At 35.3% G+C, this 25,726-nt stretch overlaps 2 protein-coding genes across 10 annotated transcripts in view; one reads left to right on the top strand and one right to left on the bottom strand.

Moving 5' to 3' along the window:
• Window positions 1-25,726, top strand: part of LOC125663824 (protein-glutamine gamma-glutamyltransferase K-like) — a 62,457-nt gene that overhangs the window by 24,164 nt on the left and 12,567 nt on the right. Inside the window, exon 2 of one of the 7 annotated variants that reach the window (XM_056154066.1) lies at window positions 19,140-19,234. The exons of 5 other annotated variants lie outside the window; for them this stretch is intronic. The gene's annotated coding sequence lies outside the window, so the exon portion shown is untranslated. Of the gene's footprint in view, window positions 1-19,127; window positions 19,235-25,726 lie in introns of those variants that run through there. One more of the 7 variants, XM_048896208.2, reaches the window with a different exon arrangement.
• Window positions 2,799-20,652, bottom strand: LOC125663826 (adhesion G-protein coupled receptor D1-like). Of its 3 annotated transcripts, XM_048896213.2 has the most exons (11): window positions 20,489-20,652; window positions 12,488-12,554; window positions 12,296-12,399; window positions 12,104-12,203; window positions 10,802-10,894; window positions 9,430-9,560; window positions 7,661-7,727; window positions 7,467-7,552; window positions 5,405-5,531; window positions 5,038-5,213; window positions 2,799-4,139 (listed from the first exon to the last, which is right to left on the bottom strand). In XM_048896213.2, the coding sequence occupies exons 2-11, from the start codon at window positions 12,527-12,529 to the stop codon at window positions 4,010-4,012; spliced, it is 1,056 nt and encodes a 351-aa protein (XP_048752170.1). In that variant the 5' UTR covers window positions 12,530-12,554; window positions 20,489-20,652; the 3' UTR covers window positions 2,799-4,009. The 3 variants fall into 3 exon arrangements, with proteins under 3 accessions (XP_048752170.1, XP_048752169.1, XP_056011502.1); XM_048896212.2 differs by lacking the exon at window positions 20,489-20,652 and having other exon boundaries at window positions 12,488-15,617; XM_056155527.1 differs by lacking the exon at window positions 20,489-20,652 and having other exon boundaries at window positions 5,042-5,213; window positions 12,488-15,617.

Genomic DNA, 25,726 nt, shown 5'->3' with positions numbered 1-25,726 from the left:
TAGATGTTTTAGAAAGATACACATACATTCTACTTGAAAATAGTGTAAACCTCACTCACATAAAAATAAGTGAAATCGGACGGACAGTCGGAGAGACGGATATTCCACAGTCTAATCAGACCCAGGCCCTTATAATTACCCAAATCCACAAAACGTCTAAATCTCAGATCTGGAAGTGACGTCATCATCAAATATTAATTAAGGTTCAAATGTTCATACTTTGCAACACTCTCACGACACAATGACAAAACCCGTTGCTTAATGATTTTGATATACAATGGAAATGACCCTCAACCTTATTGTTGAGTATATTTCTTTCAAGTGCATTTTTACACGTTCCTTGCCGTAAAATGGCTGAAACATTGCCAAAACAGCGTAAAACCGCAATCAATCACGCGTTCCTTTCAGAACTAATGTATATACTTTCATGTAAGTGTACAGATTTTGTACATGTGTGTACATTGATCCCTTTGGCGTTCCACTAAATGCATCTTGTTTGCTTAAAATTCAAAATAACGCAATGCACAAGGACAATTTGGTATAGGTCTATTTGAATTTTTCATGCATTTGAAAATATTGGTAAATGTGACGTTTTTACTTTTTGATAAAGTTTAATTACTAATTTTGACTTGTTGTTGCCTTTAAACAATAATAATAATAATATATGTTAAACGATATTATTACTCGAACTGTATATTGTAAATTATACTAGCATGTCTCCCCAGGAAATCAGTTTTGAGTCATACATACAGGTATATTGCAAATCTACACTGTGTTTCTTAAAAACAGAGATGTGTGTGTCGTATCGATAAACTAAAAGACATTACAAGTGAAATTATCTCTCAAGATTTATTAACTGCATATTAGAGCGATAAAAGCATTACAGATACTCGCTACATATTGATATACAATAAGGTACAATGAATAGATGCTCGAACAGGATTTTCTTAATGTAAACTTACATGCTTGAGAATTCCAAACCCTTTGTACAATTACTATGTATTCCATTCATTGTAGTTTTACACAACCAAAACATATCTTGTATATCCACGAATTAAGATACAAAATTTGGCAAATATTTAAAAGGTATTGAATTCGAGAATTGTGATAATAAATGCGATTCGGAATTCTCTTAAAATGTTCTATATTTGCAGTGATGTAGAAATTGTCTTTCTCACAGCTATACATCTGTCCGTCCATCACCTCGATACAGTTCTGTTAGTTAGACGAATGCGTCTTCAGGCAGATACATTTTATATCATGACCTTTACCCACTGATCGGTCTTTAGGACAGGAATCGTATTTCAACCAATTCTTGTGTTATCAACACTTAAGAAAGCGATGATGATGATGTAACGGGCGATGTCAAACAGTGGCTCGGTAGAGGTCCTCATACAGGCTCAGCCATTTTTCCGTGGTCTCCACGATTTTCATTGTAGAGTGTTCTCGATTTTCCGGTGTGGACTTAGCTTCAATATGTCGTCTCCAGTGCGGCTTTCGTGATTGGACCTGATAGGTTTTCATGCCATAGAACTGCGTGAGCTGGTTTCCGGACAGAAAACGAGGATGTTCCATCGGAGACAGGGGTCTTTCATCATCTTGGAAATCTAGCACTGAGACACCGTCTCCGTTAGGTTTAGAGGTCATCAAGAAATTCGTCTCGATTTTGTAGAAGGATGTTTCCGGACGTGTGGGTAAGTCAACATGGAGCTCATTGGAATTGGACGCTCCAATAACAGAAAAAGGGCGGATGGGTGGTGGCATTTTCTTGCTGCGCTGTTTGCGAGACTTTCCTTTGGTTTTCCACATTGGTGTTACAAAGTCGCTTACACTGTCACACCTCTCTGCTATTTCCATCTGCAAATCCTCTTGGCCCATGTTCGTTTAGAAGCAAGTGTTACTTGTAAAGTGTGCCTGAGACCTTCGGAGACTGAAACTGTTATGGTAACTTGACGCCTTACAACCACTTAAGAGAACATCAAATGGTAATTTTAGACCTCTGAAACTACGATTTTGCTATCTTGTCAAGTTTCATTTTGCATCATCATGCATTCTGAACAAATGATTCTTGGCTCGCGTTATAGATTGTGACAAGATTTAAACCCTGGCAGGGGATTGCAGACAATGGCAACACATACTGCAATCTCCCAAGAGCTTTAAATGGTCACTGAACTGGTGTGTTCACGACATCAGATAGAACCACGGAACACGATATCAGTTACCGATCTGCTGTGGTCGTTTCATCATTCTGTATACAGTTGACTTCCAATACCACATCACGTGGTGCACAATGACGATGCGGAAGATAACGGGCCATTAGACGTGTGCCAATATGTCGTCTTAGGTTTTCTGTACTTATCATGTGATAAAGCACTAGACTCCTGTGTTGACCTTTTCGTTAATCTTACGCAAGATGTTAAAATCATTACAGTGTATTTGCCAACATGCAGGGATGTTACGTCTCGATCATTGTCTTTATATCGCGTAATTTATAAATACATTTATAGTGAGGAACTGTGCTCATGGTCATTGTGCCACTGTGTCATGTTAACACTCCATAGTCTAAATTCAATACACAGTCATTAAAAGATGCTGTAGAATTTCATACAATTCTAGTGTTTCTTTTGAATCGTAACGTTGCTTAAACCTCTTTCTCTTTTTCACTTTTGTAAATAAGATGCAATGATATATTTGGTTTTACGTTGCAAGAGCTGTTTAATTCCATTGGATAACATCATCAATGTAGAATATGATTTCAGTCAACTAGACATTGTTATCTCACAACATAAGTACGCAGATAAATTTATAACAGTTTATTCAACAACAAATACACAATAACATTACATTCATATTTTCTGAAAACAATAGTAAATATAGCAAACATTAGACATTGTTTTAAAAGTGTAGTTAAAACACAAAATGTAATGATTTCAAAATCACTTTGCAATCCTTTCAGCTATGTGAAATATCCCCAGAAATCTTGTACAACACATATCCATGTTTACAACTTAAAGTACTTTTAAAACACCCAATATATTACCAATACACACATAATTGTCTTTGAGTCCATGAATAAAGTTGGCTGTTAGGTACATGTACGGCGGGGGTATAACTGAGAGTATTACTTATCTCACAAAATGAAGGGCACTACTATATCGTAATGAATGTGAATTGTAGACAGCTGTACATACTTACATGTAAAGGTGGTGAGTTGTTACATAGTACTGTTCTATTTCTATAGAAGGTCCGTTCTAACAACAGTTATCATTGACACTGATACAAGCTACGCTGTAGTGGGTTGCGTTATCAGCTAAACATAAAGTAATGTATAACGGATATTTTCTGCGGTTGTCCATTTTTTGCGAATAGGAAAAATCCACACAAATTACAATCGATATATATACATGGAGAGAGAGAGAGAGAGAGAGAGAGAGAGAGAGAGAGAGAGGTATATATATGTGAAAATTGAAGATAACGAACAGTGATCAATAATAATGTAATGCAACCGTAGAAATTGGAAATGCATAATTTGCTATCTTTTATGGATCGGAATCGAAAAATTTTACCCGCAGAAAATACCCGTTATACGGTATTCATGAATGTATATATATATTACTATAAATGCTGATCCTGTTTCAATGTCTTGCAATTATTTTTATTGCGGTAGCATACATACATAATATCGTATACAAAATGTACTGCATAAAATAAAACATTTCGATCCATTTTAAAGGGAAGATCAGGCATCAAGGTAGATACTCGCTTACTATTACGTCACTACCTTATTGTCTAAATATAGATGTCACCGTGTTACTCTGATCGTCTTCCGTGAAATACCTGGATTAATTGTTGTATCATAAGGTATGAGTTGTTTTACATACACACACACATACGAAACAAGGAATATACATGTACTTACAATATTCGTACATATTATGTTTTTTGTTGACATTACAATAATCAATGTACATATGTATGGTGCGGGGGAAACATCTGATAGGATTTCTCGTTACTTGAGGCTGTGTCGCGGGGTGCGTAATCGGCACTTTCCCTCGGGAACGTTAAGCAGGTGTTTGGAAGCGATGTGGATGTCAGCTTCAGAGACGGGTTTTTCTTTTTCCTTCTCACAGTTTGTTATACTGCAGAAAAATGCAAGTTAATGTAACACTGCTTATAGACATACCTCCACCCCCACCCCATCGGAATCTTCACTTCCAATGAGCCATTTGGTGCTTACACCAGTTTTAATTTAGTGTCTTACTTTGTTCAATACTTTAACAAATGAATACATTGAAAGTTTTATATCCTGCCAGTTTCTTCTTCAATATGAAACACCTTCTTTAATATGAAACATGCACCTATTCTAAGGTCTCGTGGGGATTCGGGTTAGAATAGGTCCCCAATACCCCTAATCTCGGCTGAGATTCGACTCGACTGAATATTTAGACTGACGCCTTCACCGAATCTCGGAGCAGTACCCCTTGCTTGTCGTAAAAGGCGACTAAATGGGGCGGTCCTTCGGATGAGACCACAAAAACCGAAGCCCCGTATCACAGCAGGTGTGGCACGATAAAGATCCCTCCCTGTTCAAAGACCGTAAGCGCCGAGCATGGACCTCAATTTTGCAGCCCTTCACCAGTAATGGTGACGTCTCCATATGAGTGAAAGATCTCATGCGGGACGTTAAACAATACACAACTAACCAACCTATTCCAAGTTCATTGAACCCCGACCATCAACTCCAAAAACCATTTTCCCGCCCATTGGGCTATTGTCAAGATGGCATTCTTGTGATATTAAGATTTAAGTCGTAATTCGTATATTTCTTCTCATCAAAATGTTTCATTTTACATTTTGTCCCAAGATATGCATGCACGGTTTCATTGAAAAGTACACAAATTTCCTTTATAATTCTAAACGTTGAATGGAGCTGACAGGAAATGGGGTTACTTGCCTATTGAAATCCCAAGCACAGTGCTGTATAGGATAATGACCTGATACTATTCTAAAGAGTCCATCATTGTAATAAATACGTACCTACCTCTAGGCAAGTCAACCATTTCAGAGATTTGAGATACGTATGTGACTTCGTTACTGATTCCGTTTGTAACAGATGAGTCCACCTCATTTTCTTCTTCCGGTTTCATCTTAAGGCATAGTAACTTTCTTACGTTACTGTTCGTCATCACGTGACCAAGGAATATGCACATTCCCTGTATATAATTTGTATACATATATGTGGTTGTTTTAATAATCGAAAAATCACAATTATGTTTCTGATGCATGCACATGTATTATAAACTAGAGAAAAAATTAAACCAGTTGTGTTAATTAATTAACAGTTCTTAACGTGCCAATAATTCCGATAATAAGCAAGACCCACGAGATCCAATATTCAATGTACCTGAGTGGACGACAGAGCTACAAAGAAATACTGGATGATCTTGGATATTCCGAACGTCGTGGCTAGTCCAAGCGTCCACATAAGACCCAGTACAGGAATAAGGGAAATAGCAGTCAATAACTGATTTCTGGAAAGAAAGAGCAATTTATATAACTACATTGTGCACGCGACATGCAGCTGGTCACTATGTGATAGTTTACCAGTAGCACATTCTCGGGCCTTTCCGGCAAGCGTAGAATTTTTTTTTCGAAAACTCGAAGTCGGAAAATTTGAAAAAATTAGTAAATATGCATTTTGCTTCTTGGGAAGCTTTTTGTTTTAGTTAAAATATTTTTCTTGTTGTTATCAATAAAAATATATGTTTGAATAAAATTAAAATGTCAAAAGGCTTTCCGATTTTTTTCTTCTTAATTCTAATGAAGATATCAATACTACAATCTAATTAGAATTAGATCCTATGGTCCGCTCATCTAATTTCGTTACACATATAGCTATGTAGCGATAGTAGAGGAGTGGATCATTGGATCTAATCTTCATTAGATTGTCAATACTACGGTATTTTATAAAATGAAAGTAAACAAAAAACTACATGAAATATGCATAGAAAAAGAAATTGCGGATGCAGATATAATTATAATGAGAGTAGTTTTAAAAAAAACAACTTTTTTTTCTTTCCGAAACGAGCCGAGTACTGAAAATATTATGATACCGCTTGCTATTTTCCGCAATCAGGCTTTCAAGTGACATTTTGCAAAAAATAAGGGCCATTTTTAGGGCAACATTATAAAAAAAAAAAATAAGGTCCTTTTTAAGGATTTTTAAGGGCTTTTTAGACAAAAAATAAGGGTTAAATTTACAAATCAATAGGAAAGAAAAAATGTTTTACTCACCATTTGTAAGAGCAATAATACAAAAACTAATTACCCACTCAGAATATCATACCAGTGGTCATCAACAGCCATATTCGGCATTCAGCATAAACCATGATATAATTCAGGTGGACTCCCATGGCTTACAATCAATGCTGAATATAGCTGATAACCATCAAGATGTCTTCTGAGATGTACATTTAATCAACATGTTCATTTTCTGAAAGTATACTAAGACTAAATTTAATAAATTCCAACACTTAGTTTATGTCAAATTTATTTAAACTTTCAAAATTTGAAAATGTAGGAATTTCAACAAAAAATTAGGGCTTTTTTAGGATTCTAAAGTTCAAATAAGGAAAATAAGGGCTGTTGTAGAAAAATAAGGGACCGCTTGAAAGCCTGTGCAATGAATTCTTAAATTGGATATCTGCATTTTAACTACCCTTTCGTGTTTTACACATTATCTAGTATGATGTATCTAGTCTTATAGGTTCTTTAACTCGATGTCAAAACTGACTAACGTCATTGTTTTCTCTCTGAAGTGAATCGTGTGAAGAATGCCCGCGCAAGGTATACATTAAAATTATAAAGTATGCAAATAAGACCAACCAAAGGTGTTCGAGATTAAATTATTCAAGAATGAACTTAACCTTTCATCTGGAATGAAATTAAAAAGTTTATGTTGCACAACTTATTATCAACTTACAGATACATTAACTATGTTGGTTTTGGAAAACAAAAAATCCTCATTGTTAACTTTCTTATGTACATTTTAGGAGAAAAAACACAATTGCAAAGGAAGATATTCAATAAATAATACATTAAAAACTTTTATTGGGATGTAAAAAGCAAGTTGATATGTGGTCAAATCTACTAACTATTATAGCCCTTCGACAATATGGAAGTTATTCACGTGGGCGGGCAACGTTAGCGTTAAATGATATCACGTGATCAACTGTCTTTTCATATCTCAATGAAATGATAGAAATAGGATCTCTTGGCTGAAATAAATAATGATAGACAATGCTTTTCTAAAAACAAATATTCTTGAATAGCGTAGCCCAATTATGATGCCACGATTTAAAATCATCCTATGTGACGTCATTACGTTCTCTATAGATAGTTAGATACTTGAAATTTCTAATGTTTCTGTATTGTCGTTTACAATCATCCTTCCCGACAAAACTTACTTTGCAACACGTTTAAAACCATAGTTTCTTTTGATATCCATTGCGAACCTTGTGGTCATTATCAAACCAAATACATTCAGATTAACCTGAAATAGTGCAAAAGTAAGATTCGGAAAGATATACCGAAGGAAATAGCAGAAATCACATCAATCTCCTTATATCACATAACCATGGTGTCTTCACAATATTCTTACCAACTGTATTGCTAGCGTAGGTCCAACAAACGCCCATCGAGTTCCTTGATCCGCCGTCAACCAACATCTGATGCATAAATTGTAGTTGAATATTATTGTTATGAATTCAGGTGATACTGGTTTGCTTTTACAAACGACATTTGCTACAATTTTGATAATTAAACAGACCATTGAAACTATCACCATATAGTTTTATTCATATACTATTATGATATACATGTATTAGTAAATGATTTTATTCACTTATCACATGAGTAGATATTTTCATGAAAATGACACCACTGAAACTAAAGGCAACCATTTCGAGGTTCTAATAAGATATTGACAATTAAAGCGGTATGACCTGTAAGTATGGCATATTTTCACACACACACACACACACACACACACACATACACACACACACATACACACACACACACACATACACACACACACACACACACACACACACACACATACACACACACACACACACACACACACACACACACACATACACACACACACACACACATACACACACACACACACACACATACACACACACACACACACAACACACACACACACACACACACACATACACACACACATACACACACACACACACACACACACACACACACACACACATAATATTCCGCTTGGTATACAAACTACCTTGACAGGAAAGTTAGTCACGAGCTCTTGTACCATAGTTTGGCGTGTTTTCTTTCGTTAAAAGTGTGGGTTATCTGTATATAACCAACAGTATTATATGGGGCAACTACTACATTGATGGAATGAATATATGAGCTCCTTTGTGTAGGAGGTGTATGAATGGCACAGCGTGCACCTACAGTCAGTAAGTTAGGTCTGTCTACGTGTTTTACTAAAAGCATAAAAACAATGCCATCTTTCGAAGTACACTGTAATATCCTATACACGTGTATAAGATATGTACAAACAAACGACATATAATTTGCATTTCATGTGTTTATTTGATCTCCATATACATGTACTTATTAATTTCTTGGTTTGTGTAATGGAATTTAAGTGATGAAACTGCGTATGAGAAACCTACTGTATACATTCACTTGTGTAGTGTTGGTACTTATTTAGCTACTTACTGTGTACGGGAGTTCTCTATAGGCAAGTAACTCGGACGCACCTCGAAACTTTCGTATCTGTACACAGTACCATGCTTTAATTACGGGATGTTATTCTAGATTGATTTATTTATCTATAGGTGTGATAGAACTACGCTATAACAAGTTTTAGCTTGAAAATATTCACTGAACTTTGATGAACAAATGGGATCGGGAACAAGTTCTTTAACTTATGACACACTCTCCCTAAATACCTGCAAGATCTTTAAAAAAATATGAAAGTCCGAGTGGAACACGGTTTCTTTCGAAGATTATATACGTACATGTACTTAGCACATGCGCACATCGTCCTCATGCTGTGCATGTATTTAATGCGTTACCCAACAATTAATATTTTTACAACAGTATTTCCTTTTTCATATACTGAAATATTTTAAGGCTTGCAATAATGGAAAAATATTTCTAAGATACAGAGGTCTCCCTATTTGCATAAATATTACCTTGAAGTGTATCAGAAGTGGAAAAAAGAAATACGAATCATACCGCTTTAGTCGTATTTCCGGGTAAATAGTTTATCAAATGAAACCTCTGTACAGAAGTAAATTTGCAGCCATAATATGTTTTCATTTCAAAATACTTTTTTGGAAGAATTGAAGTCTAATCTTAAAGCGTCCGTACAGTGTCCCTAGACCGTAGGTGTCCCCCCTGAGAGCCGCTGTCAAGCCGACCACTACCATGGCTGGGATCCAGCAGACAAACAGGAAGATCATGCGTTTGTGGGCCTTGTCCAGAAACGGCAGTGATTTCAGCTGTAAAGAGACTAACACACTAAACATCTGAACGTATAACGAGAGCGCCAGTACTTTTGTGACAAAAACATTATTAAATGTAACGGTTATGTAAACTTTAATGTTTCAACAAGAATTCTTATTAAATTGCAGTGGTGACGTCTCCATATGAGTGAAAGATTCTCGAGAGGGACGTTAAACAATATTTAATCAATCAATCAATCAATCAATCTTATTAAATTGTGTAAGCAATGCAGGCCTCATACCGGCTCCCTAGTTTTGGATAACGAATTTTATATCTTGGACCATACCTATTGTAGAAGAATCGTAATATGATAGTTGAATTAATCTATTAATAGTTGTTTGTTAGAGAACTCCAAAGCACTGTTAACATTAATAACGCAACGCAAAGCAAAATGCGCGGCCAAATGGTGGATCAGACAGACAGACTAACTATCGTACGGAGGAAGAGAAGACCTGTGTGTGCAGTGTATCGTCCCTCTTAGTTTTACTGGCAGCGGACTTACATTATGGACAGAAGGCAGCTACATATGGTAAGTGGACAGTTAAACTTGAGAAAAACTTATTATAAACAATGTCACCGATGTGAAATAAGAAATACTGGTACATTTAGATACTAGTATATTCCACAGTACAAAGCTTCACATGACATGCATTACTAACATGCAGCATGATGCGTTCTTAAAGTAATCCATGTATAATGATCATATTTCATATCTAGTAAATGAATGGTAAGATCTTCGTAATTATGGTATCTTTTTTAAAGGATTTAGCAAAGGAATTTACGAATTGCACTGAATGTTCCATTGAAGTCTAAAGGAAGAGCATACTTTATCAAAATATTTTTAGAAGGTTGATTGATCGATTTCTTTCACTCATATGGATATGAGAGGGAGATGTATTTTTATACAAATCTCTTGATAAAGAGTTACATAAATTTTCCATTTATAAAAATGTGCAATAAAATTAAGCATTTTCAGCAGATATTTTTTAGAAAATTATATTTTTCTTAATCTTTTCAAGAGCGGATAACTCCCCCAAACAATTTCAAGTGCAGAAAGAACGTCCTCTAATCATTTACCAGTCTAGTGAATTTGATCCATTTTACTTCAATGTCTAACAATAAATATTGTTCAATCTATTTTTTTGTTATACACCTGTTTCGCATCATCTTCCCACAAAGATCAAGATATAAGAAAATACAAGAAAATCATTTGATTTTATATAATAACGACTTTTACCTTAGAAAGTAGATGGAGTCCAAATGATAAAAAGCAGAACTGGAGCGCCAGGAAGAAGTAGTGAATAACAGCCGTTGCAGTTTTGCATACCATCTTTAAAAAAAAAACAATTGCAGTATACAATTACATGTATTTCATGCCTACTCTGGAAACAGTCAAAACTATTGTCCCGAGGTAGTGGTGAAGACCCGGGAAACTGCTGCCAAAGGCCGTAAAACTGAACTGCCAGAGACCGTAGGCCGAGGACAACAGTTCCCCGGGTCTTCGCCACTACCGAGGGGCAATAGTTTTGACTGTTTCTTTAGTAGGCATGAAATAATTGATTTATTACCTAATCTACTAATCGGGCAACAGTTCGTCACGTGATCGGGAAACAGATCGTCACGTGATCGGGTAACGGTAGTCACGTAATGAACTGTTTCACCCCATGCTCATTGTGTGTACCTTTTTTCTGCTGATTGTAGTTGGAAAACAGAAAAAAATATGTAATATCAATTTATATAGTAGATTAGGTAATAATACCTAGTATTAACCAGAATTGTATACTGTGTACTGATACGTTTGTCACATCCATACTTTCATGTCATCAGTCATCACTTTAAAGGAATATTTCAACAGACTTATTATCTAATATAATTCTTTATAACAAAATCTTATAACAAAATTGAACACGTGTAATAATTACAAAGCTAAAAATAAACGGCCAATTCTTACAAAGATATCTAGCAGATGTAAATACAATAGTATAATGATAGTAAAAAAGGAGAATTACGATACAAATTCGTGTAAAATACCTTTGCAAAACATTCTGAAGGTAAAAATCCAATGGGAATTTTAAAAATCTTGTAGTAACTTTACAAACTCCAACAGGAAATAAATATTCTTGTTGGACTGCAATCAAATCCGACATGGAATTCTAAGATAAGTCAATTATTTTCTTCAGGAAGTTATTCTTTTTTTAAAGGAAACAAAAGTAATTGTACAGAATTTTAAATTTTCAAACTCGGAATGGATTTTAATGGCAATTTAGTCAGAATTCAAAAATGCCAAGGAATTTAATACTTAAGATATTTATACGTATTCTAAAATAGTACCGGTCCATATTTTGGCCTTAATGGATTCACCGTAGTCTAGATACATGATCAAAGTTGCTGGATTTTGGTTTTATTCAAGAACGTATTTACGAAATAATGGCATCCTTTTGATGTAAGAACTGTTAACATTTCGGTTATTGAAATATTGTACTTCATTGACACCAGAACGTGATCTATTTGTGGCTTACATTTGTGATAAAACACTCACCCTGCTTTCGAAAGAATTCTCTGCACCGATCAATGCTAGCTGGGCCCCAATGAGTGACACATTCATGTTGATCAGAATGAACATACCATCCGATGTTACTCTGAAATTCAATTTCAATTTTAAAAAAACAACATCCGTGCTATTAATAATTCTCCAAAATCGAAAGTTTTGTTTACAAATAAAACTACGTACGGTAGAAAGCAGATCAGACACAAAGAAAGCATGGTTCCGACCAATGAAAACCCACTTCCGGTGATGGAAAGTTTCACCATGGTAGCAATGTCTGAATCTGAGAGCTACAGAAAAAAGTTATTAGCTGCATAGTGCTATTGTAAGTAATTGTTATTGTTCAATTTGCAAAACGCAGTAATTTCATATACTGACCGATGTATTTCCGATGTCCATCAGAAAAGTGTAACTCGCCATTTTAGTTGATTTGGTAAGAATTGAGCTTTCAAAAGAAAACAAAAAAATCATTATTATTTTTTTTTTTTAGAATTTCAAAATAAAGTTTTATGTTTTGATTAATTGTTCGCAAAGAAAGTAAGTCGTATAGGACGAATGTAGAGAGATGTTTTAATAAAATGTAAAAATTAGTATAGATTTATAGACTAATCATAATGTATGGTATCCTGTACATACTCAAAATTAAGAAAAGTAAATTGGATAAGCAATTTAGTGAAATCCTTATATGTCCAGAGCCCTTCAGAACCCATACTTCATGCGCCAACTTACTTTTCACTTAATACCATTAGATATTATTTTGCATATGAAAGGTGAAGATAACGAACAGTGATCAATCTCATAACTCCTATAAGCAATACAAAGTAGATAGTTGGGCAAACACATGTATCGACATGATACTTCAAAAGGCAACACAATTTCTACACTCTATACTTAAAAAATAAATTTCATTTTTGAAAATACATTATTGTATGAACCGCCACGCTTTACGCCAGCATACTTCAAGAAGCGAGTTAGCTCTTCGTGAAAGCACACATATGCCGGTGTCTTGCAGTTCATTCCTTCAAGCAATTCCAAAAATCTTATAATTACAGTCTCCTTTCATTTCTGTCGGACTCTCCAGTCGTTAGAATAGACGAACTTACTATATTCACCAAACGCATTGTTTACAACTGCAACGCATTCATGAAGAAATGGTTATCATTACAATCTGTAGAGACACCAAAGGCAAACACATAGGAAATGTAAATATTGTGAAATAACACACTGTATAAAACTTACAATAATGTTGAAAATTCTGAATCTCAGCTTGAGAACGTGCAAATGAAGCTTTCTAACAGCCCCTTGCGGCTCTCCTCAGTCCATATGGTGCTCGCCTTCTCTTTCACTGTTTCGATCTCATATTAAGGTGGACTATCCGTTTTATGACAAACCTGAACCACCGCTCCCCGTATAACACGACTTGTGCCTAGCGAGTCTCTTCTGTCCGTTGGCTGGTTTTCCGAGCTTTATCATAAGCTGATTGACGGGGTGGAGTGGCATTATTATTCCTGAGAAATCATTTTTTTTTCATCAATATTAGATCACGGAATGTGTCCAACACTGTCATTATCACATAAGTCCCATCATTTCTCCTGGCAAGACAATATCAGGTGTTCAGATTTATAGCGGAATTTCATGGTCAAACATATCGTCGGCATGAAGCATCACGGCACCGTGGTAGAGCTTTTAAATTAATGTTACTTCTGATAGAGCCTCTAGACTTCAGATATTTTAGTACTTTGCATACATTTAACAGTTGCTTTATTTACGTGCTCATTGAAACAATGTTTTAATGGAATGGCTATGGTGTTTTAATTTTAAATCCATTTCTTCCTCCTCTTGTTTTTCTCATTTCAAAATCTGAATTGACACAATTTTTTTTCAACTAGAAAGGGTTTAGCAATAGATATGTAATATGTTTGCATCAATTGGATCAGCTACTTAGTTGTAGCATCTTGCGCAGTTATCCTCAAAAACTTAGGAGCTAACATCCTTAACCATACATTTAGAGTAAACTAATTACACATTTTGGACATACGTGTACGTAATATTACAAATGTTTTGATCAGGGCTTGCAATTCTTGACAAGTGTATGCGTAAGATCGTGTGCTAATTCAAAGTGAAATATCGATGACCTAACCTCGGAATTAATGCTATGTGTATATGTTCGATTTAGTTCATCTGTCCTTGTCATTTCTTGACTAAGACTTGCATACTATTTTGACCTTCCTTTTTCCCGTCAAGGTCAAAATATTTTTTCAGGTGAAGGTTGTATATGGTACAGTTTAACATTCTCTTTTAACACTGACTGTGCAAATATATTAATTACTTATACAAGAGAGTACATCAAATACCATTCGTTACCTAGCTCCTTTAAATCGTATTAACGAATGGCGATCGATGGTTATAGTGGTCATTACTTTAAAACTACACACAGTGAATATATCCTACTCCCAATATTGATTCGATATCGTTAATATATACAGAACTGACTCATAATGTGTTATAACTCATTATGTCCACATAATGATCTTACCAAATCCAATACAGATATCAAGATTAGACAATCAATTAGCACTAAACCTAGTAAATGATACACCCTCGATGTCATTGTCTTCTTGAGATAATATTCACATTTACAATGTTTTTACCTTCGATATCTTTATCAATTGTAATGATAGCCATTTCGTCATGAATGTAAACAATGCGCGTATGAATCTTGATAAATATAGTACGACTATTTGAACGACTTAGAATATTCGGACAGAAATGAAAGTAAAATGTAAATATATACAATAGATTTCATTTTTGAAAATACACGAGGGTATAACGCTAAGGCTACCCGAGATGTGATTTGGTCGATCAGCAATGGGTCGAGAAACCCTTGGCCTATTTGAAGTTGAAAACGCAATAGTTGAACACAGATTTGGACAGAAATTCGGGGGATCTGAAAGAATTGACGGAGGATGGATGGATTCATTGTCGGAAACCCACGGTCGGTCGTGGGTTTCCGACGATGGGATGGATCAAGTTGACGTTAAGCACTTGGTCAGGTTTTTGCAAGTTTTGGAAGGGAGTAAAAGAAGATGAGCACGAACTGACAGAGTTTTAGTTCACTTGAGATATATCTGTCGTAAGATTGTAATGAAGACTCGCAGCAGCGGTGCCCTGACATGAACATAATTGTTCGAGCCTCGAAACCAGTCTCACTCATATGGCCGTGATGGCTGTTGAAAAAAAACACCAGGATACCATAATAGTACAGTAAATAGGCCTATAACTCTGCCTCCAATTCTTCGCTTCCAATATCAAAGTCATTGCGCGTATAAATACAAATAAATATAGAACGTCTATTTATGGCCATTGAGCAGGGAGGGGGATCTTTATCAGGACCTTGGTTTTTGAGGTCTCATCCGAAGGACCGCCCCATTGAGTCGCCTCTTACGACAAGCAAGGGGGTACTGAGGATCTATTCTAACCCCGATCCCCCAGGGATTTCGATGGTTGGAAATTCCGATAGAAATGAGAGTAGAATGTAAACAAAACTTACTTTTGCAAAATCAGGAGGGTATGAACTGCAATTGTCACGCTGACATACATTTCATGAGGCGCGTTTTATGAAGTATGCCGCCGTGAAGCGTCGCAGTTCATACTCTCATGACGTTTCAAAGATGAAATTAATTTCTTAATTGAACTCATAATGCTTGTAAATACCATATACATGTATATGTAAGTTATGAACACGTTTAAATAGTGCGTTATTAACACGTTTTAACCATTTAGAGTAAGTTAAAAGACCGTCAAGGAAACGTTAAATACGTCCATATACGCTATATAAACGTCAGATTAAGTTGATTACAGATAAGTTAGAAGTATTATGCTAATATTTTGGTTAGATATATGTTATACATGCTCTACACAAATTCCCAGCGGGCTGCCGACGTGTGTCTACAGAGTATTGATTGATTGTATACTGTAGATTCCTTATTTTACGCGAGTACTTTTAAACATGGTGAAATGACCCGTAAATATGAATTCGCGTGTCGTCTATTAATCAAGATTCTTACATGTATTTCATCAACAGAAAATTAAGAGCGAGTAATTTTATTTCGCGAGTGACTACTCTCGCGAAATTACGCGATAATAAATTCCTCGCGTATGATTAGGAATTTACAGTATTGTTTAACGTCCCTCTCAAGAATATTTCATTTAGGGCCTATATGGAGACGTCCCCATTGCCGGTGAAGGGCTGCAAAATTTAGGTCTATGCTCGGCGCTTACGGTCTTTGAGGAGGGAGGGATTTTTATCGTGCCACACCTGCTGTGACACGGGACATCGATTTTTGCGGTCTTATCCGAGGGACCGCCCCATTTAGTTGCCTCTTACGACAAGCAGGTACTGAGGACCTATTCTAACCCGGATCCCCAGAGGAAGAATTTTCCTGCTCGTGAAATGGTGTATTACTTACCTGTTGGGTACATCCACCTTACGATTGATTTATTAGCAACACGTTGACAAACTTTTCATGTACAACGTCACTTCAGGTAATTATATACCTTAGTTTACAGTGATCGAATACAATTATATGAACCTTTCTTGTGTTAATGCATTTATGTTTGATATAAATACATCACAGTATATTTAAAATAGACGAGTTGTTTATCAATATTCAATTATATTAACATTAAGATTTGACTTAGTAGTTACCTTATCCCGTAGTTATCAGCGTAAACGGGCTCCGGATGTGACGTTGTTCATAGCCACCAGGACAAACAAGGGAATGAGTTAAAAAGTGGTCGCGAAAAATTATCGAATACTGTGAGTTATACGTTTGCGGTGGATCAATGACATAATATTGAAATTAATGGATCAAAAAGAACTTTGGGGTGGGTGACGATAAAAGTCGAACTTTAGAGCTATTTTAATTCGAAGTTTTGAGTAAAGACTACAAACATGTAATGATATATAATTATATTAAAAACTATAGTAAGGAAATAGCACGTAAACTTAGTCAACTACGTTCTACAAATTCTAAAGAATATTGGAAAATTTTAGATTCTTCTAGAAAGTCTAGTAAGTGCGCTGCCGATATTAATGAAATATTTCGATTTATGAGCGATATTAATACAGGTGATTGTGATGAGGAACCTGACGGTAATGTTGAATTTTGCACAAATGAAGTAGATATTTCTGATGAGATTCTTAATTGTGTAATTACTGAAGATGAAATAAAAAGGGCTGTTAGAAAACTTAAAAATGGAAAAGCCCCAGGTTATGATAATGTGATAAATGAACATATCATATCAACTCTGTCAATATTTTTACCTTTGTACAACATTTTTTTTAACATGATATTTGAAAATGGCTTTGTTCCAGATGAATGGTTACTTGGAGTTGTCAAACCTATATACAAAAACAAAGGCGATCCAACTTCACCAGAAAATTACCGTCCCATTACCCATAACTGACCATTTTGGCCCCGCCCTGATACCAAAACCCCTACCCCTGTTATCATAAACACTATATAAGTTTGGCCCCGACCTGGGGTCAGAACCTCTACCCCGGCGATCATGAAATTTATAATTTTGGTAGAAACCTTCCTGCTCTACACCACTATGCATTTAGTTTTTCTTACACGTGTAGTTGGAGAGAAGGAGATTGTAAAAAAAAAAAATTGGTCAATTGTGGGCAGTTTTTACCCCGCCCCTAAGGCTCCAGGGATGCAGAAGTCCTGAACCTTACAATTTATGCCCCCTTGCTCCAGAGATACTTCATACCAAATTTGAAAAGAATAGGAATAGTAGTTATCAAGAAGAAGTTAAAGATGTTCATATAAATCATTTTGACACCCCACCCCCACCAAAAGTCTAAACCCGACCCATGGGCCGTGAATTTCACAATTTGAGAATAAGACATCACGGACATCAGAATCATGCATTTAGATTATCTCCCATAACTGTGAAAGTAGATAAGGGGAAAAAAATAAGATGTTTATACATTTTCATACACAGCCATATAGGCCCTGCCCAATGACTTCAATCCCTCATCCAGAATCCATGGATTCTCAATTTAGGTAGAAAGCTTCATCGACATCATAATCATGCATTTAGTTCTTTTCAAATATATATGGGATTAGCGAAGAAAATTTTCAAAGTTTTAATACATTTTCACTATATGGTCATCATTATGAATTTCTCCATTTTGTCAGAGAGCTTCATTGACATCAAAGTCATGCATTTAGTTCTTTTCAAATGTATATGGAAGTAGAGAAGATGATTTTCCAAGATTTAATACATTTTCACTATGACCATATTCAATTATTGGCTACGCCCAAAGGCCTCAATCTCTGACCCAGGAACCATGAATTTCACAATTTAGGTTCATAGTCATGCATTTAGCTTTTCTCAAATATATCTAAGAGTAGAGAAGATTTTCCAAGATTTAATACAGTTTTACTATATGGCCATATTGGCCCCGCCCAAGGGCCTCAATTAAGTTCAAAATTCATATTCCTCTTTTCATAGAGATGTTTCACACCAAAAATGGTAACAATTGGCCTTGTAGTATTCAAGAAAAAGTTAAAAATGTAGAATTGTTAACGGACGGTGCATGACGACGGACGAAGACCAACTAGTCAAATCTTACGTAACAAGTGAAGCAATCAAAATCGGGAAAAATACCGCATCGAGTCGAAGTCGATACATATTCACAAAAATCGGTCAACGCATACCCGAGAAATCGTGTGCACAAGTATTGTAAGAAAAACCTTGTGTAGGCTACAACAAGAAATTCAAACAGAGTTAAAAACAATATACATGTATTCCCAAACTTTGTTTGGAGAACATAATAAGGTTTGTCTCCATTCAAACCACTGCAGCGCTTTTTCAACTTCCATGTGTTGATATACATAATATGTACATGTGTCAGATCAATCCCGAAGTCAAACAGACTCATTCCAGTTCGGTCATCATTTTCATATCACTCGGGATCGGGTATACGTGTATCGGGTTAGGAGTGCCTTGTATTTAGTTCATCGTCTGTATTTACGCGAGAGTACGCGATATCAGCATACAAATAGAATGGATAATTTGAAAATACAGCGCTGATCACAGAAGTGAAACAAGGTAAGAAGATTTGTTTATGGTACGGCGTGCGAGGGTGTGGGTATCAAGCAATGCGAAAGATTATATAACGCGCAGTTCAAACAGGTTTATTAGTCTTCAGTAATATTTCCACAACTGGCACAAGTGCTTCATCCATTTTTTTAAGGAATATGTACAAGGATAGGCCGACCTTATATGATTGTATGACAACCTATAGCTGACGATATACGACATGTACCTAAAAAACAATATACATGTATATCAAAGTTTTGTATCGTAAATGACATGGTAACATGTAGTTTAAATTACTATCCATGGGAAAGGTGAAAATAACGAACATAATATCATAATCAACCTCATAAATGCTATCATGACAAACGCGTACCCCTGGAAACATCGGAGATGAGATCAGGTGCATAGGAGGAGTAGTGACTATGTTTTACATTTAACAGTTTAATTCTGTTTTTGTTCATAGACCCTGTGTTCAAAACAGCAAAATCTGCACTTCATGCGTCCCAAGGACATTAACTAGCATAAACTTCAAACGTAACAAAACAAGCCGCACTGGTGTGGAATGAATGCATCTCCATGTTGATTAAAGGAGCGACCTCTTTCTCGCCTCGCAAAGAAGATTTAGAATTTGGAGATATGGGTTGGAGAATTTTTAGATTATTGTAATATAATATCACAATGACAAAACTCTAAGCCCTCGATTTGATAATTAATTGACAGCCTGTACATCGTATCATTTTTCAAAGTTGGGGAGGGGGGACGCAGCAAGAAAAGTTGCCTTCACAGTTGTCTAAAATTCTTGACAAGCGAAAAGAAAAACAAAAAACCTAACAGATGTGGTATTTTGCCCAAACTTTGAAATCCTAAATCATGGTGGAGGGGGACGACTACATGGGTTTAAATCATCCGTTCAGTCTTACCATTAGATATTATATTTAAATAAGTGGGAAGGAAGGGGGAAGTCGCCCAATCTGTCTCACATTGCATGTGAAAATAACTAACTTGTAAAAATAATGAAAAATAGACGTCAAAATGGTGCCCGTCCCAGATTCTATTTTCCCGATTGGTACAACTCTGTTCATTACACCAGATTCTAAATAATTCATGATCAATTTTTTAAAAAAAAATCAAGTACCTTCTTAATTAAGTTATGATTTTTTTGTTGTTGAAAATCCATGCATGTTCACAATAAGTAAATTATAAAATAATCGTCAGTAGATATTAATGAATCATTGAATACCTGCAATAATATAAGTTACCTACCTAAAGTCATAATATATTTATGAGTATCCGACTCCATATCAAATGTGTCCGACTTACGAACGAATTTCGATGCCGGAAGTTTATCGCATCTGAATGCATCATGAGGTAAAATACCGGGGTGATTCGAGCAAAAAATAGTAAACAATTTCGAGCAACACTAAATACCAGAGGAAAAGCATTCTGTACTTATTGCATTGCAATACATGCCCCCTACCTGTCCCAAGCCCAGTTGTCTGCGTAATATTTTGTATGAATCAACAGTTTGTGCACAAGAATAACCAGATCCCATAAGATAAAAGCCATAGTGACAAATCAAGAAATGTGAAGTCTGAAACAGTGCAGAAAATAAACAACAAGTCACCCACCACTGAAGGCATTTATACAAATTAACTACCTGGCATTCTCCAAGATTCCTAAAATTCCTCAAAATTCATTTAGAAAAAACAAAATTCAAACTTGATTTGTAACTTGACATGCTAAAGCAATGTACGAAATATCAAATGAATATCTGCTAACATTTCAAAAAAGTGCGGAAAACTGAGTATTTGCGTTAATCTTTTGAGTCCAAGGGTTATAACTCGGCAAAAAATAAACGGACCACTCGATATGTAACTTGTCATGGTAAAGCAATGTTTCAAATAGCATATGAATATGCAAGAAAGACAAAAAGGTGCGGAAAATTGAGTATTTGCGTTTATTTTCTAAGTCCAGGGGTATAACTCGGCAAAAAATTATTGGGTCGGAACATAATTTGAACTTGATCTGTAACTTGTCATGGTAACTAAATTAATGAACCGAATATCAAATGAATATCTGCAAGCAAGACGAAAGGAAAGTGCGGAAAACTGAGTATTTGCGTTTATTTTCTAAGTCCAAGGACCATAACTCAGTAAATAAATCAATGGACCGGAATACGAACTCGATCTGTAATTTGTTATGGTTACCAAGTGAATATCTGCAAGCATGACGAAAACAAGTGCGGAAAGAGTATTTGCGCAAGCTCATAACTCAGCAAAAAAACAATGAACTGAAACAAATTTCAAACTAATCTGTAACTTTTCAGAGTAAAGCAATGTATCAGATAATCTTGCTTAACGTCCCTCTCGAGAATTTTTCACTCACATGGAGACGTAACCAAGACCGGTGAAGGGCTTCAAATTTAGGCCTATGCTCGGCGCTTACGGCCATTGAGCAGTGAGGGTTCTATAGCGTGCCACACCTAGTTGTGACACGGGACATCCGTTTTTAAGGTCATCTCCGAGGACCCGTGACATTCACACCTAATGCTGAGCGTTTGGCGTTTGGCGATGGAACTGTCACTACCTGTTTTAACGACTTGGGTCTGTCGCGGCCAAGATTCGAACCCCGGCCTTCCGCATGCGGGGCGAACGTTAAAGCTGTATTGTCCGAATTACAATATTTTTTTCCATCTCGTAAAAATGCTATTAAATCATCGCACGTATGTAGTTATGAGGCAGTATGACATATCATACATTATTTCACCTGTTTTAACCCAAATTATTTGATTTTAAATCTATGTTTACAAATAACCGCGTCACTCTGCCATTTCAAGTGACAGTCACGTGACCAGTTCAAACTTTCAGATCATCGGTGGTCTTATCTGTGTAAAGCTGTGTATATTTGTTACAACAGTACCGTACCATAAGTTTAATAGAAATAAAAAATATCAAATACCTCTTAGTAATTCGTTGTTTTACACTCTTTCAGCCTTAAAATGAGTTGATAAATCATGTTGGGATTCCCCTGACGCGCGTGGGTCTATTTATAGACGTCTATTATGGGATGATTTATATATGTACTACACTATATTTACTTTTCTAAATAATATTCTCACTGTTTTCTTTTACATGCAGATGTTTTCAAGCATGTAATTAAGGGAAAGTTAATAACTTTATAAAGTAATTAATCTGCTTTAAAGTAATTATGTACAAAAATAATACATGTACATCGGGTCATACAGCTTTAAACAAGATACAATAAATCAATCAAAGGTCGTAAGCGCCGAGCATTGGCCTAAATTTTACAGCCCTTCACCGGCAATGGTGATGTCTCCATATGAGTGAAAAATTCTTAAGTAGGACGTTAAACAATATACAACCAACCAACCACAGGCACTCGACGTTTTAAATATCTATAATAAAGAAATTGTCTTCTGTAAACATAATATTCACTTTCTTTAATATAGATAGTGCCTGTGCAACCAACGTAGGAAAGCTTTTGCGCCCAGTATACATGTATACACTGTAGCTGAACACATGTACGCGTATTATTCGTTTAATGCCACGTTCGTTATTTTTGGAAAGTATTACCTGTGTCTTTGGTTTTCCCTACCCACCCATACTCTTGTTTACGAAATACTCTTTTTTTGTATTCAGTATATTATGTTGTTGAATAAAACATGTGCGGCGTTGCTAACCTATAACAAACGCATCAATCCTATTGTCTTTTTTCGTTATGTTTATCAAATTAGTTTAAGTAAATATAATATTTCATAGGAGTGGAATAAGGGAGAAAATTAAAAAAAAAAATCATCAGAATATCATCTTTAGTCTTTTGATACAGCGTTTCTATAAAAAATATCATTCAATGTTTTTATTTTTGTATCACAATTTCTGTAATCAAATACAGTGCACAAACCTACCAGGTAGTGCAACTTTTGAAATACAAAATAAAGTGTAAAATCACATAATTTAAAAAAATTAAATTTTATAAATACATTACCGGTAAATAATGCATAAAATCATTATATTTCAACTTCCTATTTATATATACATGCAACATTTAAATTCATCCATGCAGTTAAAAAGATGATAAAAGAAACACGGTATTTTACAGTGTAATAGGTAGAACAACGTCCTAAGGCCTGTCTCTTTTAAAGATTTCTAAAGTAAAGATAGTTTTGGGAAAGATTTTAAGAAACTCTTATCCGGCCAGAGCCACTGAGTCAATTTCATCAAACTTTGTGATCAATTAATTTAAAGATCTCAAGTACCACTAGGCTACAAACGTTGATATATAAATGAAATTTTCCTGACATAGTGCAGATTCAAGTTTGATCATTCATGGCCATGGGGGTAAGGTGGGCCAAAATAGGAGATCAAATTTACACGCGAATGTATAGGGAAAATCTTTTAAAACATATCAAGAACCTCTGAAGCATATAAGTTGAAAACTTGAAAGCTTCCTGATATGAGTAGATTCAAGTTTCTTAAAATAATGGTCCGGGGGGGGGGGGGGGGGGGGCTAGGGTAGGGCCACAAGAGAGGATTAAAGTTTTACATGCGGATACAAGGACATTTTTAAATGTCTTTAGAAGAACTTACATGAAAGGTTTCCGACGTAAAGTAAATCAAGACTGTTCAAATCATGACCCTCGGGGGTAGGGTGGGGGGCCACAATAGGGCATTAAAGTTTTACATGCAAATATATAGGAAAATATTTTAGAATCTTCTTGGAGCATGATTAGTCATGTTAATATGCAAGCATCCCAAGGTAGTTCAAATTCAATTTGTTCAATAGGGGCCCTGGAGGTAGGGTTTGGCCACGATAGGAGAATTTTTTTATGGACAGGGGCACAGAATAACTCAAAAGATTTCTGGAAAATTTTAAAGAAAAATAAAATGCACTTAAACTCCAATTCTTCTTCCCCAAGTCTTCACATGTTTGTGGATCACTATAAAAACTTATTATGCTCTAAGGGAAATAATGCCTATGAAGATGTAGTTGACTCTGAAATACAAAACCTTAATCCCCTTGATTATCCTTTTACATACAGTGAAGTTAAACTTGGTATTAAAAATCTAAAATGTGGCAAATCACCAGGACAAGACTTGATACTCAATGAATTTATTAAAAGTAGTTCAAATATACTTTTATCTGTAATAACAAAACTTTTTAATAAAATTCTTCTTTCTGGGGAAATACCCGAAGACTGGAATCTAGTACAAATATCTTCCATTTATAAATCTGGGGACCCATGTAACCCAACCAACTATAGAGGATTAAGTGTTACTAGCTGTATGGGTAAACTTTTTAATGGTCTTCTACAGTACCGCCTAAACTCATACTTAGAAACAAATAAACTACTTAGTAACTACCAATTTGGATTCAGGAGGAATCATCGCACTACAAATAACATATTTATCTTAAAAACTCTTATTAACAAATATTTAAAACACAAGAAACAAAACATATATGCATGTTTTGTTGATTTCACCAAAGCTTTTGATACAATTGATAGAACTTCTTTGTTAACCAAACTATACAAAAAAGGTGTAGGTGGGAAATTTTACAATCTCATAAAACACATGTATTCAAACACTAATTATTGCTGCAAAGATGAATCTTAGATATAGTGAACCATTTGTGGTTACGCGTGGGGTTAAGCAAGGCGATAACCTTTCCCCTACTCTCTTTAATATATTTATTGATGATTTCTACTCACAACTTATGAATTTTAACACAAACCCATCTAGACTTCAAAATGTTGAAGTTGGTCATTTATTCTTTGCAGATGACTTAATTCTCCTCTCAACTACAAAAGAAGGCCTTCAAACTTCGATAGACTGCCTTTCAGAATATTGCATAAAGGAAAAATTAACTGTTAACCTTAATAAAACTAATGCAATGATTTTCTAAAATAAGAAAATTGACACAGCCCAACACTATTTTTATTATAATCACTCAATAATTCATCTTACACATGAATATAAATATTTGGGAATTATTTTCAGTTGTAATGGCAACCTTAAATATGCAGCTGACCGTGCTAGCTGACCGTGCACGGAAAGCTTTTTATGCAATTAAACATTCCTTGCCCTTTTATGATAAATTATCTGTAAAAACTATTTTAAAACTTTATTCTGCTCTTATTGAACCTATCATTTTATATGGTTCTGAAATTTGGATTTCAGACTTTAATATTAACATTAACAATTGTGACCAACTACCCTTTGAAAAAATACAGCACTTAATATTTAAAGACATTTTGGGTGTACAGAAAAAAAGCTTCAAATTTAGCCATCAAATATGAACTAGGAACATTCCCCATCTGCTTTAAAGCTCTCCTCTCTATGTTCAAATTTTACAAAAGATTAAAAAGCTATGATGATGAAAATGGTATTAGAAATCCAATACTTATGGCTGCTAAACTGGAAGATGATAACCTTTATAATACTGGCATACAGGAAAATTGGCAAGGACAAATAATAAAGTTAA

Source organism: Ostrea edulis, chromosome 1 (genome assembly GCF_947568905.1).
Source record: "Ostrea edulis chromosome 1, xbOstEdul1.1, whole genome shotgun sequence".
Classification (NCBI taxonomy): Eukaryota; Metazoa; Mollusca; class Bivalvia; order Ostreida; family Ostreidae; genus Ostrea; species Ostrea edulis.
Note: the sequence above shows the minus strand (reverse complement) of the source record. Positions and strands in the feature narration are given on the sequence as shown.